Below are 12,617 nucleotides of genomic sequence, written 5' to 3'. Positions count from 1 at the left end.
TGGACTAAGTGAGTGACTGACACAAGAAAAACTGCTGATGCGCTACCAAATTTGGAAATGGCAGCCATTCTACAGTAAATTGAGACTTAGATGTTTTCTTTGTTTTTGGTGGGGGGCCCCCTAATGGCCGCGGGGCCCCATGCACAGAGTGTCGTCTATGTATAGGAAGACTACCATAGTTAAACGTCAACATTCAAAAATATTTCTAATGAGATGGTTAACAGAACAAAGGATTTTTTATCGTAAACAAACTCCTACTTAATGCTGTTCTACAGTAGTGAGTTTGCAATAACTTGAGTGCATGAGAATGGGATCCAGTTGAATTTAAGTGGTTTCCAGTCATTTTAAATCTACTGCATGGTACCGGTAGTGGCCAGTACACTGTAGGGCTTCTCCTTAAATCACAGACAATTTCTTCTTCAATTCACACAATTCCGTCTTCAATACCCGTCGTCTTGAACCAGAAATAAGTCAAATGCCACCTAAATCTTTGAATAAGTTAAAAATATTCCTATTTATTTTTTCAGCATTTCTTGGAACATTTCAAATCATCCATGAGAAGTTTTAGGGAAACAAAGCAAATCAACACACAGGCCCTATGGTGATGTGATGGGAGCGGATCAGGACCCAATCTGGGGTCCATCCCATGGGTGAAAGACAAATACCAGGCTTACAAAGACTTAAAACTAATGACATCTTTAATTTGGGTTGTAACGTGACAACAATAATAAAATAAAAATCTCTCCCCTCTCTAATCTGGGTTGAGTTAAATCATAGCTGCTTGAAGACAGAGGAACCTTGGTTGTTTTAGAGGTAAGTCCCTTATCTCCATTATTACATTACATTATTGTTTTAATATATATTTTTTGTAAACCCCAGATGCAGCATGTTTCTCTTCTTTGCAAATGTCCATTGTCGAAAATCCAACCATTTCTGTTCAAACCGAGCACCCTTTTGCTTTTAGGAACTGGATTTAATAAAGAAATTCCCTTTACACAGATAGATCGACTAAGACCTGCTGAGTCACTGATTTTATGGGAGTATAGGTCTACTACATTATAGCAAATGAACTGAAAATAAATATTCCGTTCCAATCCCCTGTAGCTCCTCAGAGCTTGTACACAGACAAACTGCTGTAGGCTTTGTAATTCCTTACTAATATCAGCAATAACATTCAAGATTTCACATATTAAGCCCCTGAGTCGCAGGGCATATTGCTGGACAATTACAGTCTGAAACAAGCAGATACGGATGATCTGGGATTTAATCCCGGATCAGCATTTTCCCTCTTCCCATCTCCCTCCATCCTTTTCGCTCTCTGTCTCTTATGAAAGAAAAATAATGGCCCCATATTGGTAACACAAATAATGTGTTACTCAGGAAAGAGAATTGGGGTGTGGAGACATGACGAGTTGAGTTGCTCCCTCTAATACCACAGACAGAAATAAGTGTAAGGACTCCTCATTACAGTAGATCATTCCATAAAAATACAATAAAAAAATCGATAACATGTTGTTACAGGTTATGTCTTAGTATAATATCCTGCATCATTCATTGCACAAACTCAACATACGTTTAAACGATTTTGCCATAAAAACGATATGCTTTTTCTTTAATCAAATCAAGATGCATGATTTTACACTGTAGCCATTTACAGGATGTGTGCACGCACAAAGCACCACGCCGTATGTTCTACCGCGAACGCAGCAGCAGCAGAAGCTAACTCCTTCATCCGCTACTCTTTTGTCCGTGTGATGCTAGAATACAGAGAGTTTCCCGGGAAAGCTGTGAAGCGAGCGGTAACCACTTGGGTCCACCTGTCCCGGGTTACTGTCCCTGCTCCAGGCAGCTCAAAACAAGAGCCCAGTAGTTATTGGAATAGGATTATTAAATTGACTTCAGCAGCCAGGGCTGTTGTTTGGTCAGCTCTCTCTCCAGCTTCTCCTGTAGTTTCTGGAAGGAGGGCCTCTTCCTGGGCTCAGCCTCCCAGCAGCACCTCATGAGGGCGTAGACACTGGGGGGACACTCCTCTGGAGCCTCCATACGGTAACCCTGCTCCACAAGCTCCTTCACCTCCTTCAGAGACTGAGGAGGGAGACATAAGGAGAAAGATAGAAAAAGATGGGACATGTGATAATGTCATCCCCTCTTAAAGGGCCTGTTAACTTTTTAGTGGACACAAAATGAATATCAAACACGCAACATTTTGTCTACATACTGTATCTGTATGCTACAACGCCTGCATTAAACAAGTACAGTATGAGCCACTCATTCTAATTATATGGTTAAACCACCACTAAGCATGCTTTAAGTCAGTCTAGTTGATCCCCCACTGGCTGCCCATGCCATGTCCTCATATTCCCCCTGACCTGCCAGGTAAACAGGGATAGGGCTGCACAGGAACAACGGATTGACAGTGAGACTGTGTGTCACAGGAGAGTGCAAGTTCCATAATCTCTTCCCCCCTACATGTACAAACACACATACGCACTCATGAACACACAAGCTCTCTCACCCTCCTCACCCCACCCCTTCGTTCTTCTTTTTGGCTGGCTGCCAACAGGAGCTGTTGCCGTAGAAACGCGGCCTACAAGCACTAATCCTGGTTTATCCCTGCCATTATTACCTGCTTAGTGCCATTGCTTTGATTCTCTGCTTTACATACCTGTGTGGGGAGTAACTGAGACTCCCTACAAACAGATAAAATCCTCTTTATTCATGCTTTAAGTATGACGCAAATAAATAATGTACCCTTCCATTTCTCTAGAGTCAACAAACTCTGCCGTGATGACAGGGCAGTTATCGGTGCTGCTTCACCAAGACTAGGGTGTTTTCTTCAAATTAACACATATGGTGTCAATGAAAATGTAGTGCTAAAGAAACAGGCCTGGGACAGACTACAGTATATGACCGCATCAGAAACCATGGGACAGAAATATGGTTTAAACCTATTCACAGGGGCCCCCTACTGGTAAAACATCATAACTACAGGACCAGAGCCAAGCTTATGAATCCCCTCATTTCCCCCGACACCCATTCAGGAGAGATAAAATGAGTCCGGTGCAAATCCTTGTCCGGTGACGCACTTACACGGCCTTTAACCTCCAGCGGAGTTTCCTTCGTTTCAATACCGTAAGTCTATCAGTGGATAAAGCACTGCTGACGTACGTGGATAATGGGTCATAAAGGCATACATGTAAAAAAAATATATATTAAAAAATAAACGTTCCCCATTGGGACCAACCATAATAGGTGAAACGCGCTGGTGTCAGGATGTCTATGGTGCACCAGGTAGTAAAAACTACTGGGTTGGCACTTTGTCACTGATCAGCGGTAAGATAAGGACACTGGACACTGTCGCAGGTATCCTGAGGACACCGTGGCTCTCCTCCCACAGGCTAAGACCTCTGGGACACCTGCTGCAACACTGGTGTCAGAACAGAGGACCTTGCAGCTTCCATGAATGACAGAGAGCTATAGCATGCCATCGTTCCGCGCATTACACCACCTTAAGAAAGTGAGCAACTGGGGTGGACTGCCTTGATTGATTTTTCAAAGGGAAAAAAAAACAGTTCACATTTGTCTCATACAAATTTTTGTGGCATTGTGCTTCTACAGTGACTCATAACTCCACTGATCATTATGAACGGTGATGTAAAGTCAGGACTCACCATCTTGGGGTAGGGTTGTCGACCATAAGAGAACGTCTCCCAGAGGAGAACACCGTAGCTCCATACGTCTGACCGCGTGGAGAATTTCTGTAAGACAACCACACATAACCACAAAGGCAAATCAATGACAGGTAGCAAAAATCACAACACCGATGGCTGACTGACATGAGAAGTATTGTCTAATAATGACATAGGCTAAAACCCTGACACCAGCCAACAATCGTACACGATTCACATGAATTATACATTCTTTAAGTCTGTGAATACACATACGTCTGTACTGCAAGCGTGATAAACGTTCGAGAGGTAAACACCATCATACCTCTTTCTTCAGGGCTTCAGGGGCTGTCCATTTGACTGGTAGTTTAGCATTGTCTGAGGCCTTGCAGTCCAACTTGGTCAATCCAAAGTCACTGACCTTGGCCACGCCCTCGTTGGAGACCAGGATGTTACGGGCCGCTAGGTCTCTGTGGACCAACCTCTTAGACTCCAGGTACTCCATACCCTCACATACATCTCTGAACACACAACAACACACACAGTCTTATATACTGAAATAGACACAAATGTAAAGTTGGTAATGCGGCAGGGAGAGTACCAAGAAGAGCCATTTAACTGTATATGGGATGGGATCAGCTATGAATGACTGCTATGAATGACTGTTAAGGGGCAGTGTGACTGTAGTAATGTACATTGTATAGAGTTCTATTTAACTCTATGATATGGCCTCACAGTGCAAAGCGTAGTAGCTGGTCAGTGTTGATGACATAACGGCCCCTTGTCCGGAGGAAGTTCACCAGATTACCCTGCAACGCACAAATAAAGAGACGGTTGGAAAAGAGTTGTGTAATCTAAATTAGTCCCTAAGTGTGTGCTTGCTACAATTGCTTTGCATCAACAAGCTTTTAAGGCCGGTCTCCTGGACTGAGATTAAGTCTACTCCTAGTATATTTGTTGGTCTTGATTGACGGTGATGACAGATTGACTGTACTGAAGTCCCGGCAGCAGTACCTTGGCCATGAGCTCTGTGACGATGTGCAGTCCATTGTGTAGGATCACCCCCAACAACCGCACCAGATTCTTATGCTGCAGTTTCCTAGTGGCGAGTCAGACCAAAAATAATCAATTAAGGAAGGAAGGAAGGGTGAGGAAGTAAGCAAGAAAAGGAAGGAAAAAGGGGACGAGGGAAAAAAGACAGATAGTTAATTAAATTTAGGAATTTCTAAGTTAATCAAGAAAACATGTCTCGTTCCTCGACTCACGTCATAACAGTGGTCTCTTCTAAGAATGCCTGTGCTGTTACATCACATTTAATGTTCTTTACTGCCACCTTCTGGCCCATGTAGTCTCCTTCATACACCGCTAGGGGACAAAAGGATGAGACTGTCAATTCAACCTGTAACATCTAGAATCAGGGTTCAATTCAATGTTAGAATGGTTTACCGGCTCATTAAAAAAATTCACAATAAGACATTGCAATCTCACCTCCAAACTCCCCCTCCCCGATACTCCCTCCCAAGGTCAGCTCCCTGATATCCAGCAGCCATCCCGCTGTGACACAGACAGAGACACCAGTCTAAAACAAGTAGCTTTTCATTCTTTATAGCTCTCACTTCAAAAGAAAAGACGTGAGACACACCCTCCCACCCACAAAATACCCTGTGGCCCCCAACCAGAAAGGCATAGATCTCTGAGCCTTGAGGAGGCCAACTCTGACACATCATGAGACTGTAAAGCCCAAGTACTTACTTTTAGACAGCTCCAACTCAGCTGACTTTGTGCCCTCCTTCTCTTTGGGCTTTAGAAGTTTGGTAACAATAGCTCCCTTGTGCTTGGAGTAGAACTGCAAAGATAGCCATTAGTGACAGCTTATATTAAAAACAGAGACTGAACTATACTGTCATTGACACTTTTGGAGAGAATAATGCTGTGTTAGAGAGCTTAGCTTCAACACCTGCTCCATATCAGCTGTGGCTCGTGCACTCTGTGGCTCGTGCACTCTGTGGCTCGTGCACTCTGTGGCTTTGCAGTGAACCGAAAGAAGACTTGTGTCCTGACGACTGTTATGACTGTTTGAGCTGGATTTACAAAATATATCTGTCTCAAACTTATGAGGATTGCTAATTTTTTTTTCACTAAGTTTGTTGCCAAAACTCATAACACAAGTGTGTGTATGGGCCACCTACAGTATACTGAATGTATGTACAGTATTTAATGTTAGTTTTTCATTCTAAAACTAAACCAATTTTGTACTATCGAAAAGAAAACAGAATGATGGTATGGTGAACAGTACACAAACATATTTTATTTTTAAATCCAATAGTCCTGCCCACAGCTGTGTGTGTGTCAGGGAGCAGCTGGATTCTCCTTTAATTTCCTCACAAGAGTTAGTCAGCGATATGGGTCTGGACTAAAGACATCTGTGCTCCACAGATAAGGGAGTGGTGAGGCATATTTAGTCTTTACAGTCACTCACATCTCCAAACACCATTGTGGCTGTGCCTTCCAATAGCTCGGAAACTCACAGGCTCAATATAAACATTAAAAAGGTCTGCTGAGACTTAAGTCTTTCTTGTAAACCGTAAACGACACTTCCTTTCAAAATGGGTCACAGTTAGCCTTTGTGTGGTTCAAGTCAAATTCAGTGTGATCATTTTTCCATAAAGAGGCTCCCTGTTGTGACAATGAACATTAGCTCATCAGTATAAAACCGTAGGCAAGATATTTGTTAGTGTCGTAAACCACAGGTGTAGACTAACAGTGAAATGCTTACTTAGTGGTATTTTCCAACAATTCAGGGTTAAAGATAAAGTGACACAAGGAATAAATACACAATGAAAAACTAAAATGATTCAAACATAGCTATAAGCAGCGAGTACCAGTACCAAATCAAATCACATTTTATTTGTCACGTGCCGAGTCGATGTGCAGGGGTAGGAGGTAATTGAGGTAGCTATAGGGGTAAAGTGTGTAGACAACAGGATATAATAGAAAGAGCTGTAGCAGCAGAGTATGTGGATGAAAATGTGTGCATGGCGTCAGCATGCAGGTCGTAGCAAATACCACCAGCATGCAGGTGTGGGCGTATGTAGTGTGTGTGTGTGTGTGTATGCGATGTGGTGTAAGTGTAATATGTGTGAGTGTGTGGGTAGAGTCCAGTGTGTGTGCATATGCAGGTAGTCCTGGTAGCCATTTGATTAGCTATTTAGCAGTCTTGTTTTGCATTTGTATGGCTTAGAGATCGAATCGTACTACACCGGCTCTGACGCTCGCCGGATGTGACACGAGCTTACCAAACAAGCTAAACCACTTCTATGCTCGCTTCAAGGTAAATAACACTGAAACATGCATGAGTGCACCAGCTGTTCCGGAAGACTGTGTGATCACGCTCTCGGCTGTGTACTGCGAGCATGAGCTGAACAACTGGCAAGTGTATTCACTGACATTTTCATCTCTCCCTGTCTGTAATAACAACATGTTTTAAGCAGACCATCATAGTCCCTGCGCCCAAGAACACTAAGGTAATCTGCCAAAATTACTACTGACCCGTAGTGCTCACGTCTGAAGCTATGACGTGCTTTGAAAGGCTAGTCATAGCTCACATCAACACCGTTATCCCAGAAACCCTAGACCCACTCCAATTTGCATACTGCCCTAACAGATGATGCAATCTCTATTGCACTCCACACTGCCCTTTCCCACCTGGACAAAAGGAACACCTCTGTGAGAATGCTATTCATTGAGTACAGCTCAGCATTCAACACCATAGTGCCCACAAAGCTCATCACTAAGCTAAGGACCCTGGGACTAAGCACCTCCCTCTGCAACTGGATCCTGGACTTCATGACGGGCCTCCCCCAGGTGGTAAGGGTAGATAACGACACATCCGCCATGCTGATCCTCAACACAGGGGCCCCTCCGTGGTGCGTTCTCAGTCCCATCCTGTACTCCCTATTCTCTCATGACTGCACAGCCAGGTACGACTCCAACACCATCACTAAGTTTTTCGATGACAACAGTTGTAGGCCTGATCACCGACAATGACGAGACAGCCTATAGGGAGGAGGTCAGAGTCCTGGCCGTGTGGTGCCAGGACAACAACCTCTCCCTCAACGTGATCAAGACCAAGGAGATGATTGTGGACTACAGGAAAAAGAGGACCAAACACTCTCCCATTCTCATCGACGGGGCTATAGTGTTCCTTGGTGTCCACATCACCAACAAACTAACATGGTCCAAGCACACCAAGATAGTCATGAAGAGGGCACGACAAAACCTATTCCCCTTCAGGAGACTTAAAAGATTTGGCATGGGTCCTCAGTTCCTCAAAAGGTTCTACAGCTGCACCATCGGGAGCATCCTGACTGGTTGCGTCACTGCCTGGTATGGCAACTGCTTGGCCTCCGACTGCAAGGCACTACAGAGGGTAGTGTGTACGGCCCAGTACATCACTGGGGCCAAGCTTCCTGCCATCCAGGACCTCTATACCAGGCAGTGTCAGAGGAAGGTCCTAAAAATTGTCAACGACTCCAGCCACCCTAGTCATAGACTGTTCTCTCTGCTACCGCACGGCAAGCGGTACCGGAGTGCCAAGTCTAGATCCAAGAGACTTCTAAACAACTTCTACGCCCAAGCAATAAGACTCCTGAACATCTAATTAAATGGCTACCCAGACTATTTGCATTGCCCCCCCCTCCCCTATACCATTGCTACTCTCTGTTGTTATCATTTATGCATAGTCACTTTAATAACTTTACATACATGTACATATTACCTCAATTACCTCGACTAACCCCCACACATTGACTCTGTAAAGGTAACCCCCTGTATATAGTCTCGCTATTGTTATTTTACTGCTGCTCTTTAATTACTTGTTACTTTTATTTCTTATTCGTATTTTTTTTAACTGCATTGTTGGTTAGGACCTTGTAAGTAAGCATTTCACTGTAAGGTCTGTTGTATTCGGCGCATGTGACTAATACAATTTGATTTGATTTGAGTAGATTTGATTTGGTACCGCTTGCCGTGCGGTAGCAGAAAGAATAGTCTATGGCTTGGGTGTCTGGAGTCTGACACGTTTTTGGGCCTTCTTCTGACACCGCCTGGTATAGAGGTCCTGGATGGCAGGGAGCTTGGCCCTAGTGATGCACTGGTCCGTACTCAACACCCTCTGTAGCGCCTTGTGGCCGGGTGCCTTGCAGTACCAAGCAATGATGCAGCAAGTCAAGATGCTCTCAATGGTGCAGCTGTAGAACTTTTGAGGATGTGAGAGCCCATGCCAAATCTTTTCAGCCTCCCGTGCGGGAAGAGGCACTGTCGTGCCCTCTTCACAACTGTGTGGGTGTGTATGGACCATGTTAAGTCCTTAGTGACGTGGACAACAAAGAACTTGACGCTCTCGACCCACTCCACTACAGCCCCTTTGATGTGGATAAGGGTGTGCTCACCCCTCCGTTTCCTGTAGTCCACGATAAGCTCCTTTGTCTTGCTGACATTGAGGGAGAGGTTGTTGACCTGGCACCAGACTGCCAGGTCTCTGACCTCCTCCCTATTGGCTGCCTCATCTTTGCCTGTGATCAGTACTACCAATGTCGTGTCGTCAGCAAACTTTATGATGGTGTTGGAGTCGTGCGCGGCCCCACAGCCGTGGATGAACAGAGAGTACAGGAGGGGACTAAGCAAATACCCCTGAGGGGCCCCAGTGTTGACGGTTAGTGGGGCAGATGTTGTTGCCTACCCTCACCGCCTGGTGACGACCCGTCAAGAAGTCAAGGATCCAGTTGCAAAGGGAGTCCCAGGGTCCTGAGCTTGGTGATGAGCTTGGAGGGAGGTACAGTGTTGAATGCTGAGCTGTAGTCAATTAACAACATTCTTACATAGGCATTCCTTTTGTCCAAGCGTGTAAGGTCAGTGTGCGTCATCTGTCGATCTTTTGGGGTGGTATGAAATTTGTAGTGGGTCCAGGGTGTCTGGGATGATGGTGTTCATGTGAGCCATGACCAGAATTTCAAAGCATTTCATAGCTATAGATGTGAGTGCTACGGGGCGATGGTAATTTAGGCAGGTTAACTTGGCGTTCCTGAGCACGGGGACTATGGTGGTCTCCTTGAAACATATAGGTATTACAGAGTGGATCAGAGAAAGGTTGAAAATGTCAGTGAAGACACTTGCCATCTGTCAGCGCATGCGCCGAGTACGATCCAGGAATTCCGTCTGGCCCCGTGGCCTCATGAATGTTAAGCTGTTTATTAAAGGTTCTGCACTGCGTACACATATCCCAAACATGTTCAGCTAATTTTCTATATAAAAACTCCTGTCCCTACCAATAAGGTCTGTCTTACAAAATAGATTTTTTTTATCTCAATGAGACGAAACTTAATAAATAAAAGTTTAAATAAATGAAACAGATCTATCTCCTCCTCACCTCGATCATGTCTAAGAGGTTGTAGAAGTACTGGGTGTTGTCGATGGTCAGTTTGCTGTCCTGGTAGATGACTCGGTAGTGGATGACCTGGCTGGAGTAGCTGACACAGAGCACGTAATCGCCATGGTGGCGGATGGACTCCCGCACCAGGAACAGGCCATCCTCCACAGGCAGCAGCTTGGACACCGCCTCAGGACCTGAGATCTTCCCATGGAACCAGCTGGCATGGACCAACAAAGTTATTGGTCGGGATTAGATAGATATTCTATAAAGGGCCAGGAGTTGTCGCATGGTCAGGAAAACCACTTGGCCCTAGCTCACAGCTAACCAAACTGGACCAAATCTTCCATCTTAATAGTACTATAGTTGTATGCTATAAAGGAGGTGTATTGTGGTATAGGTCTATATATAGAAGGCCAGACGCATAGCCTTAAATTGACCTACGGCATGAGACTGAGACTAGGGTCGACGCAAACGGCCTCTCGTTCTCGCACGTTGGTGGCAGAGACGAGTCCTTCCTCTCCTGTGGTGTTGTGTCTGGCCTTGTAATGTCGTTTCCCCTAGAAAACAGCATCAGAATAGCATTCAGTAGAATCATGCAAATAGCTTAATTTCATCTCAACTGTAGTTATAGAGCCCCCACCAGAGTAGACAGTGCACAAAGAGCAGGGGAAAGTTTGGATTATTACATTTGAAAAGTACATTGTGTGCAAGGCGGGCCCCTGAGCCCCTTTCTGACCCCAGAATAACATCATAAGTTGTTATGTACCGTTCCCATTTCCACAATAGTGAGGATGTCTCCTTTGCAGTAGGCCAGTTCACCAGCTTTAGGTTTGCTGTGGTCACTCTTGGCAACACATGTGCCGGACGCCCAAATCTTCTATAAGGGAGAGGTAGAGAAGGCGACTTTGACATTTACAGCATCAGTTGGTCAGAAACTCAAAATAAAATTCAAGTTCAGGCATGGTGGTACATTAACCAGTTATTTCTCAGGAGGGAATGAGTCACTATTACCTACAAACTGATAAACAAGCCATGCAGTGTCATGACAGAACTAATGATTTTATCTCCCAGTAAATGACCCGGGACATACAATTGATACATACCGTTGCCATCCTCAAGAATAAGTTTGCGATAGATGTAAATTCATCAGTAATGAGAACACCTGTTCAAGGAGAGCAAATTTCTTATGAGAAACACCATCTGAAAAACTTGTAACACAATTCTAGCAATAATAGTAGGCTAAATAAACAATATGTTAGAGTAACAGTAGCCTACCACTGCCCCCTTCCCAGTCAATAAAATATATACATTCCTAAACAAATAAACCCTATTTGAAGGAGCAGTTCAATATAAGAAAAATAAATAGGCAACAGCATTAAAACAGACCACTCAAGGTGGGACATCATATGGCAGTCAGATACCTGTGGCTCAGCAATGAAGCAAACTGTAATATGGTCCAAAGACAGGCTTGTTGAGTGGTCATAAGATGCAGGCATTTAGTGAGCTGTCGCAAAGGACATGTGAACTAAGACTATTTATTTCCTGATAATGAGAACTCAAGTGAAGCTGAAACTGTTACTTACCTATGGGAACACGCTAAATGTGTTCACAATGTAGATCAGCGTTAGGATTCGAGCTGTCATATTTCTCATTGCAGTTTCGATTTGTGGAATGAGTGCGGAAGCCAGTGACCAATTGCACCGGCGCGTCGCATTACAGACTATTTAGTAACAATGAGAGTCGAGGTAGAAATGGGTGCGTAATTATTCCTTCATGCGGTTAAAAGTTCCAACGACAAGCACATAATGTTAAGATAATGGCTATAACGCCAACCCAGGGATGGCGCCAGTGGGGCTATGATATATAAACAGGTATATTACGAGTGTCTGATTGGGATGTTGTGACCTGTAACACCTGAGTAAAGGATTATGCTTGAACTTTACCAAACTCTCCGACGTGAGTTATTCACATTAAAACATGGTGTCAGCGAAAATAACCCAAAGTCAAGCGCCACGGAAAATAGGATAAGGTATGTGGACAATGTAATCGCTGTCGGATAAACACAAATAAGTGGAACAAATGAGCGAGTACGAAGAGCCTGCAATGTCTCTCAGTCAAATTCCGGTGGCTAGCGCCATGGACATGAACGGCGATTTGTACCAAAACTGGTTGCTTTTCCGTGATCAGTGGGAGAATTATTAAAACGCTACAGGTTTATATATTGTTTTTAAAGACCCGCATGTGAGAGTGGCAACACTCCTAGTGTTATTGGAAGAGAGTGCCATATGCTTCAGCGTCACCTAGATATGGGGGAAGAGGCTATAAACAATTATAAGAAAATCCTTGACGTTTTACAAAGAGATGTTGAACCCACTCGTAATGTGATTAATGAAAGATTCATTTTTAACACGTGAACAAACTCAAGCAGAGACGTCTGGTCAATATATTGTGAGGTTGCGCCAATTGTTGGATTCTTGTGATTTCGGGTCAATGAGAGACGAAACGATCAGAGACAGACT

General features: G+C 44.2%; 1 protein-coding gene across 2 annotated transcripts; it reads right to left on the bottom strand.

Annotated features, from left to right (window-relative positions):
* Positions 1 to 680: 680 nt before the first annotated feature.
* Positions 681 to 11,846, bottom strand: LOC135512696 (megakaryocyte-associated tyrosine-protein kinase-like). 2 transcript variants are annotated; one of them, XM_064934980.1, is made up of 13 exons: positions 11,682 to 11,846; positions 11,202 to 11,260; positions 10,865 to 10,975; positions 10,540 to 10,655; positions 10,096 to 10,315; positions 5,421 to 5,514; positions 5,157 to 5,222; positions 4,934 to 5,033; positions 4,683 to 4,767; positions 4,404 to 4,477; positions 3,994 to 4,189; positions 3,672 to 3,758; positions 681 to 2,085 (listed from the first exon to the last, which is right to left on the bottom strand). In XM_064934980.1, the coding sequence occupies exons 2-13, from the start codon at positions 11,208 to 11,210 to the stop codon at positions 1,888 to 1,890; spliced, it is 1,356 nt and encodes a 451-aa protein (XP_064791052.1). In that variant the 5' UTR covers positions 11,211 to 11,260; positions 11,682 to 11,846; the 3' UTR covers positions 681 to 1,887. The 2 variants fall into 2 exon arrangements, with proteins under 2 accessions (XP_064791052.1, XP_064791053.1); XM_064934981.1 differs by lacking the exon at positions 11,682 to 11,846 and adding an exon at positions 11,485 to 11,669.
* Positions 11,847 to 12,617: the final 771 nt, after the last annotated feature.

Source organism: Oncorhynchus masou, chromosome 24 (genome assembly GCF_036934945.1).
Source record: "Oncorhynchus masou masou isolate Uvic2021 chromosome 24, UVic_Omas_1.1, whole genome shotgun sequence".
NCBI classification, from domain to species: Eukaryota; Metazoa; Chordata; class Actinopteri; order Salmoniformes; family Salmonidae; genus Oncorhynchus; species Oncorhynchus masou.
The sequence above is the reverse complement of the archived record's forward strand: the minus strand, read 5'-3'. Positions and strand labels throughout refer to the sequence as shown.